A 17,952-nucleotide genomic window follows, 5' to 3' on the forward strand; every position below is an offset into this window, starting at 1 on the left:
TCATTGAGCCTCTGTCATCAGGAACTGAGAGAATCCTTACCCTCTGGCTGTCAACATCCTCAGGCCTAGCCAACATCTTCAGCGTGTACGCCCCAACCCTTTGCGCCACCCACGAGGAGAAAGACAAGTTCTACAAGGCTCTAGATGAAGCCATATCCAATATCCTCAACAATGAAGGCCTCTACCTACTATGAGACTTCAATGCTAAAGTGGGTGCTGACCATGAGGCCTGGCCCACTTGTCTCAGCTCTCACAGAAAAGGGCAAAATCAATGAGAATGGTCAGCGCCTGTTGGAGATGTGCTGCTCTCACAGCCTTTGTGTGACCAACACCTTCAAATACAAGGAGATCCACCAGGTGTCATCGAGACACCCACGTTCCCGCCACTGGCACCAGCTAGACCATATCATCACCAGGCGTGCTTAACTTGCCAGTGTCCTCCTCACCCACAGCTACCACAGTGTCAACTGCGACACTGTCCACTCCCTTGTGACCAGCAAGGTGCAAATAATACCCAAGAAGTTACACCACACCAAGGGGCCCAAGTGGCTGAGTGGTCTAAAGCTCTCTCCATCAAAGATCACTGCCATCTCACCTGTCTGCGTGGGTATGAGTCTCAAGCTCGGTCAATGTGGATATGTGAGAAAGCATGCCAGTAGCTTCTCGTGGGTCGGTGGTTCTTTCCAGGGTTTTCCCGGGTTCTTCCTCCACCATTAATACTGGCCGCCATGTATAGCCTATCGTGTGCTGAAAAATGGCGTTAAACCTATTACAACAACAATAACAACACCACACCAAGAAGAATGGTTGCCCACGCATCAACACCTGCTGAGCAAGCAACCCAGAGAAAACACAGCAGTTCATGAGATTACTGCAGGAGGCTCTCACCAAAGACACAAAAGATGACACCATTGACTTAAAGTGGTCCTACCTCCAGGACGATGTGTACAATTCAGCCTTCACTGGCTATGGGAAGAATGAGCATAAAAATGCTGACTGGTATGAGGCCAACTAATAGGAGATGGAGCCCGTGACTGAGGCAAAGATGAAAGCCCTCCTGGCATACAAGGCTGCATCTAGCCCTAGTACACTACAAGCCCTCAGGACTACCAAAAACAACGCCCAGCAGACCGACCACAACTGCGCCAACACCTACTGGCTGAGCCACTGCACCAGTATACAGACAGCTGCCAACACTGGGGATGCAAGAGGCATGTACGAGGGTATCTAGAAGGCAACAGGCCACCCCACCGCCATGACCGCCCCCTCAAGTCTAAGATGGGCAAAGTCATCACAGACCAGGGCAAACAGCTGCAGCGGTTGACACTATCTTGAGCTGTATACAACCCAAAACACAGTCACCAACACTGCCCTGGACGCCATACCAGACCTGCCAGTCATGAAGGAACTAGACACACTGCCCACCATGGAAGAGCTTGGAAAAGCCACTGATTGCCTCGCTTGTGGGAAGGCTCCTTTGAGCAATGGAATCATGCCTGAAGTCCTACAGAATGGGAAATCAGTACTGCTCCAGCCGCTGCACATACTTCTCTGAACAAAGGAGACCACAGCAACTACGACAATTACCAGGGCATATCCCTCCTCAGCATCATCGAAAAGGCTTTCGCCCGTGACACCCTGGTACGCTTGCAGACCCCTGCTTCTAACCAGAGTCCCAGTGAGGCTTCCAAGCTGGCTGGTCAACTGTAGACATGATCTTCTCACTACACCAGCTGCAGGAGAAGTGTCGTGAGCAGGAGACACACCTCTACATTACCTTTATAGACCTGATGATGGCTTCTGACCTGGTCAGTCGGAGCAGAAGATCTGCTGCCCCCCACGACTGCTCACTGTCATCACATTGTTGTTGTTGTTGTTGTTGTTGTAGGGTTTAACGCCATTTTTCAGCACAAGATAGGCTATACATGGCGGCCAGTATAATTGGTGGAGGAAGAACCCTGAAAAACCCCTGGAAGAACCACCGACCCACGAGAAGCTACTGGCAGGCTTTCTCACATACCCACGTCAGCCGAGCCTGAGACTCGAACCCACGCAGTCTGAGATGGCAGCGATCCGTAACGGTGAGCGCTTTAGACCACTCGGCCACTCGGGGCCCCGTCATCACATCGTACCAAGAGAATATGCCCAGCACAGTGTGCTTCAATGGTGTAACATCGGAGGCCTTCCCAGTCAGCAGCAGAGTGAAACAAGGCTACATCCTTGAGCCGACACTCTTTGCCATCTTCTTCTAAAGGCTCCTTCAGTACACCTTCAAGAACTGCAGCGAGGTAATGTACATCCATACCAGGGCTGATGGCAAGCTGTTCAGCATCGCCCTTCTCCGTGCTAAGACTAAAGTCATAGGTTTTCATCCATGAACTGCTCTTTGCTGACGATGCAGCCGTGACATCACACATGGAAGTTGGAATACAGCAGCTGATATACCGCCTCTCCCACTCCTGTAATTGGTTTGGAATGACCATCAGTCTGATGAAAACGAATGTCATGGTGCAAAACGCAGACTCCCCTCCCACCATTGCCATCGATGGGTACAACCTGAAAGTTGTTAAGAACTTCACATACCTCAGGTCCACCATCTCCAGCTCACTCTCCACTGATGCTGAGGTGAACAGCTGGATTGCCAAGGCAGCAGTCTTTATGGGCAGACTGAACCAGAGGGTCTGGAACAACCCCAACCTCACTGAGAAGACTGAATCGCACATCTACAAGGTCTGTGTGCTCAGCACACTCCTCTACAGCAGCGAGGCAAGGACCACCTATGTGAGCCACGAGAGGAAACTCAACAGCTTCCATCTGAGATGCCTATGGCACATTCTGCACATCCAATGATCCATGATATAAAGCCATTTACAAAGTTTCACAGAACTTAGATGAGACATGTAGCCTCTAGGTTTGGAAAGGACACTAGCAGCCCATCAGATTCAAAGTAATTCTTTAATATGCACATGCAGCACTTATTACAGAACCTGTCTACAACAATGATAATATAAGTTTAATGTGGAGCAAACTCTGATTACAATTCCGTCTCCAAAGTGGTGACAATTTCAACCAATCAGATGCAAGATTAACTCATTAATATTAGCAGATCTTACACATAATCAAAATCAATGAACATCTTTATTATAAAGACTATTCAACAATCTGTCAGAAGTGTAGTTCACATTTCAACCATGCATATGCAAGGTCAATCATTAATATGCTTGAATTTCAATTATAACCAAACTAAACTTAGGCTTATTTTCTGAAACTGATCAAAATCCTGTTTTTTTAAAAAGTGTCTGGAGTGACAAAATAAAGCCTATAATCAGATGCAAATACTTCAAGAAGACTTGCTCATAGTAAAAATCATCCAACATACTGACAATATTTGCCTATTTACCAAGTCTGATCAAAACTGGATCAAAAATACATTCATGTGTCATGAAGCTCAGCCAATCATATACAGGATCAGCATTAATTTGAAGATACTGCTCATAATAAATCATGTACATCTTGATGACACATGGTTATCTACCAAGTTGGGTACTTTTTAACAACATTTTACCAGAAACAGAATTCCAAAACTGTTGACAGGTTCAATCAGTAACATGTAAAATCACATTGTTATTATGCTCATGATTTTAGCTGTTTAAGATCTTAATGATTTAAGCTTATTTACCAAGTCTGATCAAAATGATCGGAACTACAATCTCTAGAATGGTAACAAGCTGAGCCAATTTGAGGCAAGGCTGCATCATTGATATGAATTTCACTTATTCTGAACCAACACAACCTCTTGATGGTACAAGCCCAAATTTTAAATTTGATCAAAACTGGATCTGATTTGCCCCATCTGATGACATATCACCTCATTCTTTATCTAACCTGTTAAAAAATGTATGATATAAGCAAACATCCCATGTCTAACAAAACTGGATCAGGAAAATGGTCTCCAAAGCTTTAACAAGCTCAGACAAACTGACACAAGATCACTTCATCATTATATGTGCATCGTGCTCAATTTTTAACTAGCCTTAGATCTTGATGATACAAGTAAGGATTCCAAGTTTAATATAAAATGAATCAGAAATACAGAGTGGTAACAAGGTCAGCCAACCAGATGCAAGACTACCTCAGTGATATGCATAGATCTTGCTTATCAATGAACTTATCCAAGATACTGATGACCTCATTAGTTTATGTGGCTCTTAGTCATTATCGAGGTCATCCAAGATCGTGATATAAGCATAAAGTCCAAATTTGATCATAACTGGATGAGAAATACACCCTAAGAGAGTGGTAACAAGGCTAGTGATTGAGGTGAAAGATCATTGCATTAAAATACATGGATCTCACTAATTATCAAACTTGTTCAAGATTTTGAATGTTTATAAACATATATTCCTAGTATGATTGAAATCAGATCAGAAATATGGACTCCAGAGTAGTAGAAAGCAAAACTGTTGACAACCAGCCATCCGAGTCGCTTAGTAAACTTCAGAAACCTTTACCTTTATCATTACTGCGGAACTTACTGGACAAAATAGCCATGTCCATCTTTTCCAGGAGAATATTGAGTTGCTCCTCTAGAGGAAGTCCATCCTTTTTCTCAAGAAAACTATCAACTGAAAAATTTTGGAAAAAGATGTTATTTTTTTTTTCTTTGGATAACCTATTGGTGTTTATTGTACTTAACTTCATGTATTCAAAATTTAGGAAATTGCCATTATACTTTGGCCTCTCTTCAACTATTCTTAAAAAGTCCATAATTTCAGAAAGGAACAAATAATTTCCTTGTTACTTTTTCAAAAGTTTGGTTTTTGCATCAACAAATTCAAAGTACAACTCCGATTTGAAGACCTATTTTATTATTATAATTTAACAGGGGTTCTGAGGAAAGCATCGTCTTACCACAAGGTACCATTACTGTATTGGTTTTGGAAAAGACTTTTATGACAGCATCTCAGTGTTGACGCTATCACTCCCAGGACAGTAATTACAATGCAGACAAGGTAAAATTTAACTTCCATGTGAAGAAATAAAGTTAAAAAAATATTCTTGTTTACTACAAAACTAAGTGAACTTGACTGAGTGCCTATATAAAACCATGCCAAAAGCTTATCTGCAACTATACTAATAGCTGGTGATGACAATTACAGTCAAATATTCCATTTGAGTTTCTCCATACAAAACTGAATGACTCTCAAACTCTCTTCCCTTTCTCAATTTTCATCTGAGGCCTTACCTGTATCAGATATTATGAAAAGAATTTTTTCAAAACCTTAATATGTGCATCCCATTTACTTAGCTGGTGTGTTTTGGTTGTTGTTGTTGTGGGGTTTAAAATAAAAATGCCCAAATAACGGTGCTGTATAGCATGCTCTGATGTTAACATCAGAACAAATTTTCTGGAATAAATAAATTGATTAAAAGGATGATAAGAATCTTGAATGAAACGAAGCTATCTAAACACTTTCTTCAATACTGATATATTTTTATTCATTTTGTTAAAGAAGTATACTTCAACTTAACCTGATTTCAGCATTCCCGGCTTCCATCGCATTCCAACCAAGTGAAATGTAGGACAACGAAACTTGAAAACAGGTCCATTTCTTTTATATGAATTTTGAATTTACTTGATAAAAGAGATCAGAGTAAGTAAAGTCTGACTAAAGCATTATGACTTTACTTTGTAGAAAAGCATCATCATCAGCTTCCAGCTGTGTGAGATATTCCTGAAAATTTTACTTTCGTTACGATGTCAGTCAACATCGAAACACACTACATAGCGCCATTATTTAAGCAGTAAGACCTAGACGCACTAAACATAAATATTAATGAAATAGGCCACAATAAGGAAATATAATTTTTGAATAACAAACTTAAAGGCAGATATATTTCCCAATTGGAAATGAAAGTAATGAAAGTGAGGCAACAAAAATTTTCTCTCACTGATGCATTCAGATATCTTATTATAACATACATAATAAAGTGTGGCAATCTAAATTTTCTACCAGTGATGTATTAAAATATCTCATTATGATATAAAGTGTATTTACAATCATCCAGGATAAGTGGATCATGTGATTTCTCTTCTGGTGGCTCAGGTAAATGGAGACCAGTCTCAGGATCATAGCCCACTTTTTCAATCATTCTCCTGGCAGCACGTATTATTATACCACACTGCAAAAAGGCCAGATATAAATTACAGTTATACCATTATAATATACATGGTGACCAGTATAACTGGCGGCAGAAGAACCAAGGAAACCCCAGTAATACGACCAACCCATGGGTGGTAAGCTTTCTAACATACCCACATTGGTCCAGCCCATGTAGAAAAAGGTGTCTAGTTTTATCATCGTGACTAAAATGATGACCATGAAAATGTCACATCCATCTGAATGTTGTTTTAAAGAAAAGACTTTTGTTTCATCTCACTACAGTGAAACCTCATCTGGCAAGCAAATATATAAAAAGTATACCTCCATAAAAACCCTTCCCAACTTCTTTATTTTATCATCATATTTCACCTCTATATAAAAGACAACTGTTGAAAAAGGAAAAAGTTACAGTCCATTTGTAATCCACTTAATCTCCATTTTAGGAAAGTTTCATTGTACATCCTTACAGAGTAGCTTGATGAATGTATTTGATGACTTTAGATTGTTTAATACTGCACCTTACTATACAGCCCCTCAGTATATCATGGCTCTCCATATTTAAAAAAACCCTGTCTTAAAAGACATCCCTGTCTGCCAATAACTTATGGTTTCTCTAGACAGGTCAAAATACTATAGTATCAATTAATATGTGCATTAGGAATCAAATCTGTTAAGACAGGTGGTCTCTCATAGTAGCAGTAGTTCAAAGACAGGTTTTACTTTATACACATGACATACTCAGATCCCATTAAAATTTTAAAATTGTGTTAATTCATGTTTACCTTGAACTTAAGATTTTCCCTTCTGACCAATAAAATATCATATGATGAGGTTTTACATGTACTCTGTTGTCATTTGTTTTATCGTGAGGTTTCAAAAGCATTTTCATTTGTTTTCTTGACAGTCATGTTTCAGCAAACCTGAATAGACCAGCCTCTGTTGATTGCCTTGGGATGTGCTTGACATATGCAATTACCTGATATTTCCTTGGCATGAAATATCCTGTGTTGAAAAAGCCAGTAAATACTAATCAACCACTGTTATGACAAAACCTTGCTTGAAACAAAATTTACCCTGGCATACTATGATATTCATTAACAGTGTCATGAATTAGTTCTTAAAGTTGTCCAATAAATATGGATACATGCCCATAAGGACTACTAACACCCAAAATGCTAGCCATAGATACAGCTGAACATATCTCCAATTTGGTGTAAGTTCCAATAGGATTATATATTTAAAAAAACACTTTAGCTTGTGTTATCTTTTTTAATAAACAAAACTCTGAATATGCAGTCCTGTTTGAGTGATGGAATTAATGGAAGCCAGAACTCTTGATGAGCAGTTTATTTACACATTTTATGCAATTTGACCAAAAATTATAAAAACAATTTAATTTCAAGTATTAAATCTAAATTTGTCAGTGTTCTGCTCCTGCTGTATCATCTATATAAATTATGCTATTGTTTCATGTTCCAGATGTTCTATGTCCATCTGAAAGGATGTTAATTTCACCCGAGATTAAAAATAAAACAAGGTGTTTACTCATAAACACGACTCCTCTCACAAACAGGATCACATTCATAGTAGCTAATAATATAAAAGACTCACATGAATGATTGATGCCAAGGTGATGGGTTTTGGTTTTGTTACTGGTTTTGGTGTTTTATGCACATTAACACTATGAAGGTTATGTCATGCCTAGGGGATCAGAGTACATTGCCTTGCCCAAGAAAACACCATGTGTACTGTCTGGGCTAATCAGGTGTGACTTCAGGTCTCAAGTCTATGCCTTAATCACTAAACTAGCAGCTCAGTGCCAAGGCTAGTGAGATAAGTGCCTTGCTCGAAGATGCACCATGAAAGCCAACCCATGCTACCCTAGTATTGAGTCTAAGCTAACTATTGGACCACAATGTGGGGGCAGGAAATACTAATGCAATATACTAATAACAAAGATGCATCAGCATCAAAGTTTCATCAGTTTCTGTTTGAAATGAAATGTGATAGTCAAGGTTACAATAGGGTCAGAGATGAAAAAGATGTAATATACAAGTAGGCAACAATACAAATTTCATTCAAATAATAAACTTGACCTTACGCCAGAAGGTAGATCGCTTTGCCTACTGAACACGTGACTTGACGTCTTAACCTCCGACAAACATTCTGTGAAAATGGCATGCGTGATAACATTAAAAGATATACCATACGATATTGGTGAGCAATATTTGCCATATGAAACAACACTGAGACAGAGACAGAAAGCGAGAGCATTTATCCATCGCTTGCACTTCTCCAAGTTACGTCGGTATGTGGAGAACTCGCCCCCATGTATCTGGAGAAGTCGCCCCAATTGGTTGGAGAAGTCATCCCAAAACTTGTCACCCAAATAACCTTTATATAACACAATTAAGTCATCTTTTATGTAATTCATATATATATATATATATATATATATATATATATATATATATATATACACGATCACAAAAGAGATATTAACTAAATTAAAGCAATATCATAGTAATATTTATAAGGACGAAATTAAGTCTGTATATAATCTAATGAATGACGAAAGTATAGTGATTAAAAAGGGGATGATAAGTCAAACACTATTATTATTGTGAATCGAAATGATTATGTTAAAGAAGTTGAACGTCAATTAGAAATTAAATAAAAAATTTCAACATGCATTAATGAGATCGCTAAAAATAATAATTCTGTATGTGAGGAATTTGATACTTTCCCTCTTAACATACGTACACCTCAAAAATAATAATTCCGTATATGAGGAATTTGATACTATCCCTCTTAACATACGTACACCCTCGATTCTAAATATTACCCAAAACTCATAAAAATCCTGACCATAATTTACCTTTAACTTTTCCAGGACGACCCATTATATCAGGTTGTAATTCATATACTGAAAACCTATCCAAATTTATTGATAGTGTTATACAACCTTTAATGAAATCACTTCCTTCATACATTAAAGATACAACTACTTTCATTAAAAAGCCGAAGTCTATTCCACATCTATCTGATAATTTCAATCCTGGTATCATTGGATGTAACATCACTATATACCAACATTCCACATGCAGATGGTATAGAAGCGTGCAAATATTTTCTTGATAACAATCCTAATAATAGCACACTATCTAGCGAAGATATTTGTAAAATAATAAAACTTATCTTGGAAAATAATTATTTTCAATTTAATAATACGAATTACATACAGATAATGGGTATTAATATGGCTCATATATACTCTTCCCTTTCATGGGTGAATTAGAAAAGGATTTTATTCAAAACGAAAAGTTTAATCCATCTCTGTGGTTCAGATTTTTAGATGACATATTTATGATCTGGAAGCATTCAACTGAAGAACTGAAAAAAATGATTGATCACCTAAATCATTTTCACCCGACGATTAAATTTACTTATACTGCATCTAGTACGCTTGTTTCATTTTTAGATGTAAATGTAAAAAAAAATATTGATAACACTATCTCTATAAATATTATTAAAATGCATCTAATGATTTGAAGAGCAGAGCAAAAGGGACAGATAACACTTATTTTTCGTTAAGTACAGAAGCGGAGTTGATCAAATGGACAAATTTAAAAGTTGCAAATTTTATAAATTTAGTAAGTTATTAAGTTGAAGAAAAACAACAATAAATATAGCTTTAACCATGTGGCTATATCTCAGAATTACTGTAGAATTACTATATATGATCCTTGGGGAGACTTCTCCAGGCGAAGTGGGGCGACTTCTCCGAACCGTTGCGAAATTTGTAAATATATACAATAGCCGAGTCGATATCGACAGAAGCAGCTTGTCGGAGGAAAATGGCGGGCGTAAACAGTGTCTGGAGGTGTGTATAATAGCGCTCGCTGATTGGTCAATCGAGCAGAATGATTGACAACTGGCGATAGGTCAATTAGTTCACAGGGATCTAGTTTTTTTATGGCCAGGATCTAGTTTTGTTATGGCCATATTACCCTCCTTGAAATGCATCCACATATACTTTTATAGGTGTTAAGTGAAATAGTGTCCAAGATATTGAAGGAGTAATGAACAGAGATACCTGAAAATACATTTTGCTAAAGCATGAAAATTATTTCAAACATATAGTCTTGATATACCTCCCCGTTTGTTTGTACCCACCTACCGATTTAAAAAAAGAAAAGCACATGAGATAAAAGATGCACAGAACTTAGTTCATATATTAATTTATAATTTCAAACCTGACTATACCCATGGGGGTCTTAACGCTGTTATCATCTGAATGTTTCACTCCAAGTGGAAATTTTCAGTAAAAAAGATGACCATGCTAGCCAGTCATTTCTTGTTCCTGGACAAGTCCATATTCAGCGAAGGGGTATATGCATGACTACACATGTATGATCATAGAAGGAAAATACTATGTTGTCTGCTTCTGATATTTACAATGTCGAATCAAGGAAAAGAAAAGATTGACAACTACAAATCTGCCTTTTACTTGGATTTAACAAGTGGTAATTTCTATGTTCATGTGTGCAAAGAGATACAACTCTAAACTCAACATTCTGGTAATTTATGGAATTATCCAGCAGTAAATAGGATGAACTACATCACAATGTTGTCTGAAGAAAAGAGACTCGCCCATAGTATACACAATATGGTGCCGTGTTAGTATGTAAAGTCCATTATGCATGAAAGGCATAGAGGATGCCAGTGTTAGGGCCACTCTGGTCAAAGTATGGTTAGAAATTATAAATCAATGAACGAATTGACTATGTTCTGTGCACTTTTAACTACATTAAAGATCTCTGTTACCGAAATTGGTAGGAGGGAACAAAAGAACATGGAGGTATATTCAGATTATAGTTTGGTATGATTGAATTACTCTTTTTGAAATGCATTAACATACCAATTTTCATCAGTGTATGTGAATTATTGTCAAAGATACTGCAGGAGTAATGAACAGATAGCTGAAACTACAAAAGCCATTCAAGCATGAAAATTAGTTTGACTATTTTGTGGATATGGTTACATACATACATACATGGAGAAGCATCCACATACACAATTTATTGAGGGAATAACAAAGAAATGAATAAATAAACATATAAACAAACATCCTTATGAACAGATGAACACACAAAAACAAATGGACAAAATGCTATATCCCCTCCCAACATCACTGGCTTGTATACCTGATCTCTCAGCTTGACAGCTGTTCTGTAGTACAAGGTATCCTTAGCGTTGTAGGCCATGCAGTTTTTAATCATAAGCTGGAAGTCAGCCTCGAAGTCTTCAATTGACTTGTACTGGTGGGTGTCAATCTTGTTCCTCATGGTTGAGAAATCCATTGGTTGCTCAATGTAATTCAAGTAGTCAGGAACCTGAGGGAGAGAATGTCATCAAATGAGTTTTTTTTTTTTTTTAAATTGTTTTAACAGTACAATTTAACCATTTACACATTATTGGCCACATCAACCCAAGGAAATGGGAGCTAAGTGCTTTCTACAAGAACATACTGAGATAGCTGTTAACTGTGCTGGAATGGGTTGGTATTGAACCTGCAACTCTTGGATAAAGGGTGATGCTTATCAACTGCGCTACTATGGCCACCTATCAACAAACAAGCAGGGAAAAGAAGGTCAGCCTAAGACGTTCAAAAGGGTAAATGCATCTACATTTGCAAGCCATAAACATGAGTCCCTCCATGTGACTTATATCCTACTAGGCAAAAATGAATAAGTGCTGAAACCATCTCTGATATCTCCAGTGATAATTTAATTTGCTGCTCTGGTGAACAATTTAATTTTTAATTTGCTGCTGTGGTGGACACATTGGATAACAATTTGGCACTAATTTCATTGATGCTAAATTAAACATAATTAGAAGTCTTTAGGTGAAAGCCTAATATTTTATCCCTATTAATTTTGGAGAAGCAAAACCATTAGATTTACACCACAACCACTGTGGCAGCCATATTTTGAATGTATGATCGGCACCATCTGCATTTAGGACCAACTAGATATTTTAAAAATCTACTGGTGAAAACTCCATGATGACATAACCATCCTTTTGGGAAAAGTAGATGTAACAATATTTTCAATATGGTCACTGGGGGAATCAATACTGGACATCAATTTGCAACATTTTCACTTAGGACCAACCAGGCACCATAAGAACTCTTCCGATGAAAATCCCGTATCAAAATGGCTTTCCACATAAGATGAGTAGCAATAACAAAATTTTCAAGATGGTCACCATGATGGTCATACTGGACATCAGCTCAACATCATTTTAATTCAGGACAAACAAAACATTATATGAAGTCTTAGGGTGGAAACCCCAAGGTGATATGACTTTTCACTTTGCTGAGGTAACAATAATAAGACTTTCAAACAGGCTGCCGTGATGGCCTTATTGGATAGCATATGTTCACCATTTTCATTTAGAATGAACTAGGCTTCATAAAGAGTCTTCTGGTAAAAGCACACTGTCTACAAATACAAAGTAAGCATAACAAAAACTGTTGAAAGCCCGATGTCAATGACTTTTTGTTCAGGAGTAATAATAATGAGATATTCAAACTAGCTGTTGTGATGGCCATACTGGACATCAGATTGGCACAGATTTCATTTAGGACTAACTAGAGAGCCCAAGTCTTCCAGTGAAAACCCCATCTTCATATGACCATCCATTTAGGAGAAGAAACAATCACAAGATTTTTAAGATGGCTGTAGTGGTAGTCATACTGGATATCAGAGCAGCAACATTTTCATTTAGGACCAACTAAATCATGGAAAAAAATGTGCATATAAAGTTTCGCAGAAATCCTTCCAGTAGTTTTAAGAGTGGCTATAAAAAACTTGTCCAAACAGATAGATGACTGCCAAAAAAGGATCCCATCAATTCTTCTAGTCTATGCTCAGTAGCGCTAAAAGTAAAACCTGCCTGCACAACTATTGCACACTGCCAATACTATGTTTAGGATGAATAAATATTCAGAATCTGGGCTGGAAGAATCATGGCTGGCAGCTCACGAAATTTGTTAGCAAATGGCCAAAGTGGACCTATGTTGCTCACCTTATTACACATCAACTGACTTTTTACCAAACAAATGTTCTTATTTTATTATAGTCTGATGTATGGTTATGTATTGAGTTTGATGGCATGTCAATACAATACTGACTTTATAGTGCCAAATAAATGATGTTTGAACAAGAGTACTATGAATGACGCATTATACTCCTTCCCCATGCTTAACATGGCACTCTATGCAGGAACTAGCATAGCATGGCGAGGATGACTTGGAATATTATTGATAAATGGGTTTCAATGAGCTTTGGTCAAGACATTCAGTCCTATAACCCAACCCCAACCCCGAAGAAGAAAAAACAGTGATGTGCATAAACTATTATTTTCCTATCAGACTCGATGTGACCTTAATCTCTGAAGTTTAGCTCCCAAAATTTCCTGCCCAAAGTACAAATCATCCATATAGTTTTGCCAAGGAACATACTTGAGAGAAAAAATTACTGTGCAAAACGTTCATCATGGTCCTTTTGAACTCCAAATCAGCATATACCTTTCTTACATTAGGTGAAAGCCCTCTACAAACTTTGGTAACAGTACAATGTATGGAACAAATATTATGCAAAAATTAAATTTTGCTTCTTTCATTCAGTGACCTTGACCTCTGACCTTCTGACTCCCAAAGAACCCAACCCAACTGGCTTCTCTTTTACGCAAAGTGTAAGCCAGCTACAAACTTTAGTGACATTTCATGGTAAAGAACTGAAATGTTTTAGCCAGTGACATTTCACCTTTTTGAATGAAATATCGAATCTTGTACTTTACCCAGCAAGTCAAACTAATTTTAGTTCAGAACTGTTATGTAGAAGTTGCTGTACAAAAGCAACTGCTCTTGTTCCAGTTCATGTCCTTGAATTCTGACATCAAAGGCATACAAAATTTACTGAATTATTAAAAGTAGGTCACACTCACTTTTGATATCTACAGTGTAGTATTAATCAGAATGCATTTAAAAAGTTTCAACACTGTACAGTGTCACAGAAATCCACCTAAAGAAAACAGATGTATATTGTTATTAAAGCCTAAAAAGCATGTCATGGTGAATTATTTCTCAGTAGTTATGTAGCAGTCACAAAAAATGTACCTACACTGAAAGTTTCATAACATGTACATTCAAAGAGTGTTCCAGACACTAGCCATAACATAACAAAAGGGCACATAACTGCTGGAGTGTGACCAGCAACTCATTTTGACCTACTTGTGACTTTACAGTATAATGCTTCACAGGATGCATTCACAGAGTTGGATAACAAAACAAGTAACATTATCCCAGAAACTAACATAATCCTACAAATGTGCATACTGACATGAACATAAACAAGTTGATCAGTGACCTACTGGCAGCATATTAATTCTCTGGATGCATGCACATGCCTCTGTTCATGACTGTACAAGCAACAGTGTCACAGAACTGACCTATCATAAGTGTACAGTATCATGCATATGAAAAGTAGCTAAAAGTGACCTAATTTGGTAAACTGGCATAATAATTACGAAGGATGCAAGATAATGTAATTTCATTGACGTACAAGTGTCCCTAAAGCATGAAAAGTGCATTATCACAGCAGAATGAAATGAAGTCAGAGTAATCTACTTTTAATAACAGAGTGAAGTACTCTGAAGATTTAAAACATGATGTTTCATGACTGTACAAGCAACTGCATTTGAGAAACAAACCCAAAAATAAAGGTGTACATTTGTTAATGCCTACACAGAGACACCCACAATTTTGTGGAGATAGCAAAAGCTCCCTTCTCTCAAGCACTGGCTAAGAAAAGCATGGGTTCAATCATGTATTAATGCTAAATAATCATGTTATCGTATTTTCTTATCACTCTTATCATTTTCTAATTTTGCAGAAAAGCAATAAGTACACAGATGTAATATACATTTTCCTGTTCATCTGTCGTTAATCTGAAAAACATTCTTTCAACATACTGTGACATACAAAATTAATGTTGTCACTGGTTGGGTTCTGTTCATATAAGCATTATATTACATCACTCATCTTGTATAGAAAACCCTTTGGATGCTAAATGTATAAATGCTAAACCAAAAGCCCCTATCGTCATAGGTACCTCATCCAATGAAACAGGTTTGGCAAAAATACCAGTGGGATCCTTCTCCATCATCTGATCTACTGTGTATCGCAGAAGAAACAGAAATGGCTGCAGCTGCATCTCTGTGGCCAGCTGGTGGATCCGCATCTGAAAGATAATCAAAATAAGCTTGCAATTAAAATACAGCATTCATGAAAATAACCAGAATTGCATCCATAAGACATGGTTGCCCTCTCTAACACGATCCAAATGAAAGGTAGTTTTAAGCCAATGAGGAGCCATATCTCAATCCAAATTTATTTGGGATTGAAATGAAACTTGACAAAAATTTGTCAATATCAATTCTCTATACAACTAATTTAAATCCATGAAGTCTTTAAAAAACAACTGGAAGAAATCCATGACCGACATGACATGTGATCTGATGGCATGGATGGACATAGGTTAATGAATTATGTCCCATTCCACAGAAAAATGCTGGTGCATTAAAAGATGTATCTGGACAAAGAAAATATAGTTTCTGACAGTCAGGAGAATGTGCAAATTTTCAATGGGCAAGTGAAAGCTATATCACAAACCAACCTTCTCTGTAGATACTTAAATTCATGGATTTGGCTGTGCAAGATTGCATATTTGTAGGTATTTTAATTACATGAACACTACAATACCCAAAATAAATAATTAAAAAATAATGTTCACAACAACTGACTGCCACTTCAATGGTTAAAAACTATACTACCACCTGTACAGGCACAAATCAAATATCAAGATTATGATCACTTAATGTTTTTGTCTGAGTGCTCAACATCAATGGAAGCTGAAGCAGCCAACAACACTAAGGAAATAGGTTATTAAAGCACAAGTGTATAATCGTTTACTTAAACCACTGTCCATAAAGTTGTACTGTCAATACGTTCTAAAGGCAATAGCATTAATACGAGTTAAGTGGTAAAATTCAAATTACATCCCCCATCAGTCCAGATAATATTATCATTCCACATGTGAACCAAACATCTATCAAATGCAACTTACTCTATGCAATTAGCAAGCAGTGTCATTATTTGATGTGTTCAGTCATAACACTGAAGGTGCTTCTTAAATTTACATACAATCGAATCATCTTGCCTCATTTATGGGCTAACTCAACTACTAGATTTCCCAATAAATAAAGACTATAAAGAAGAATTAAAATCATAATTCCACATATCAAATGCTAAGCCAGTGATGGAGACCATATGAGAAAAGGAAGGCATCACTGATGAATACTTAAGTAATGTATTAATGGACTTTAAAAAAAACCTCATTGGTCAAGCCAATTCATTCAAACATCGTGTACCAGCAGACCTGACTTGCTCTACCAGTTATGCTGGCCATCATGAACCTATCATGCACTGATGGTGTTAACCCCCCCAAAAAACAAAAGGTTTATAGATCTGACACTGTGGCATTTTCTCTGCCCTGTGGGTATGAAAAGGGTGTTGCTCCTCTCTTGTGGGTGAGATTGGGGTGGGAGTAGCTTATTCTCTGCTTATTTTCCTCCTTTTAAGGACTCAATGGGCCCAATGCACACTTCTAAAGAGACTGATCCAATCATATTCTGAGACAACAGCATCTCAGCAATGGAAAACTTGTTCCCACCCTTGAGAGGCATCTCATCATCTTTGTACATTTCTAAACGGACTCGGTGAGGGGAAAACCCTGAAATTACAAAAAAAAAATAGGAAGGCCTCCCCCTTCCTCCCTTTGTAGCCTAAATGTTTTCAGCAATATCTCAGACTTTGACCACAAAAAGGACAACCATGTCCTTTTACAACAGGTACATGCCAGGCAGTAGGGTAGGTATTCATGCAGGCATTTTTGTGCTCACATTTATTCATTGTTTTTATAGATAGTTTTTGGAGGACCAATAATTTATTGATAAGGAAAAGTAAAATTTAAGTAAAAATAATTTCAGTTCTTTTACAGACTTGAGATTAGAACATTCAGCAGATCAAAAAATGCCCCAAACCATATGGTTTTTTTCCACAGAGAAGCTTGTTATCAAGGATACGTCTATACTAAGAAACATTTGTTTTATCATGAGCATTCAGAGAGCTATACTGAAATTTTAGGTCTACTACTGGAGTTGAAATAGCACCAAGAGACCACTAGGGCCACACACCTGACAGACTGGCAGCCCACCCACCCAGCTTATAAGATATCCTACTTTAACTCATTCGGCCCCAATCTCATCTGTAGGCGTGATCCGGTTTCTGCATTCATTGGCCGATCCCGCCTGTAGTCGTGAATTGTTTACTGCATTCAATGGCCGATCCCGTCTCCAGGCGTGATGAATGTGTGTTAGATACAACGTCTCTGATTGGTTAGAAATGGTTTATTCCAAGAACTAAACAACTATTAAACCAATCAGAAATGATTTTACTTTCATTTGTGGAAATTTGAATTGTTCTGAAGCAAAAGGCTAAAGTTTGAGAGCGGTTTAACTACATGTGTTCTGTTCATGAAAAATCGTAAATGATGGCGGACGGAAGAGTGAGTTTTGATGAGAGCAAAAATGTGGAGTTTCTCGGGTTTGATCTCGAAAATATTGAGCAAGCTGAGGAAAGATATGTTGAGCAGTTGAATAT

The 17,952-nt window shown here is 37.5% G+C and overlaps 1 protein-coding gene across 3 annotated transcripts in view; it reads right to left on the reverse strand.

The window, feature by feature from the left end:
- Positions 1–17,952, reverse strand: part of LOC149789282 (peregrin-like) — a 171,828-nt gene that overhangs the window by 71,299 nt on the left and 82,577 nt on the right. For 2 of the 3 annotated variants that reach the window (XM_089975471.1, XM_089975474.1), the window contains exons 6-9: positions 15,344–15,472; positions 11,372–11,560; positions 6,060–6,183; positions 4,512–4,625 (exon numbers count right to left, since the gene is read on the reverse strand). In XM_089975471.1, the coding sequence (XP_089831597.1) occupies positions 4,512–4,625; positions 6,060–6,183; positions 11,372–11,560; positions 15,344–15,472 (556 nt within the window). The remainder of the gene's footprint in view (positions 1–4,511; positions 4,626–6,059; positions 6,184–11,371; positions 11,561–15,343; positions 15,473–17,952) is intronic. The other variant, XM_089975473.1, reaches the window with a different exon arrangement.

This window comes from Sinohyriopsis cumingii, chromosome 11 (genome assembly GCF_028554795.1).
Source record: "Sinohyriopsis cumingii isolate HCF-2022 chromosome 11, ASM2855479v2, whole genome shotgun sequence".
NCBI lineage: Eukaryota > Metazoa > Mollusca > Bivalvia > Unionida > Unionidae > Sinohyriopsis > Sinohyriopsis cumingii.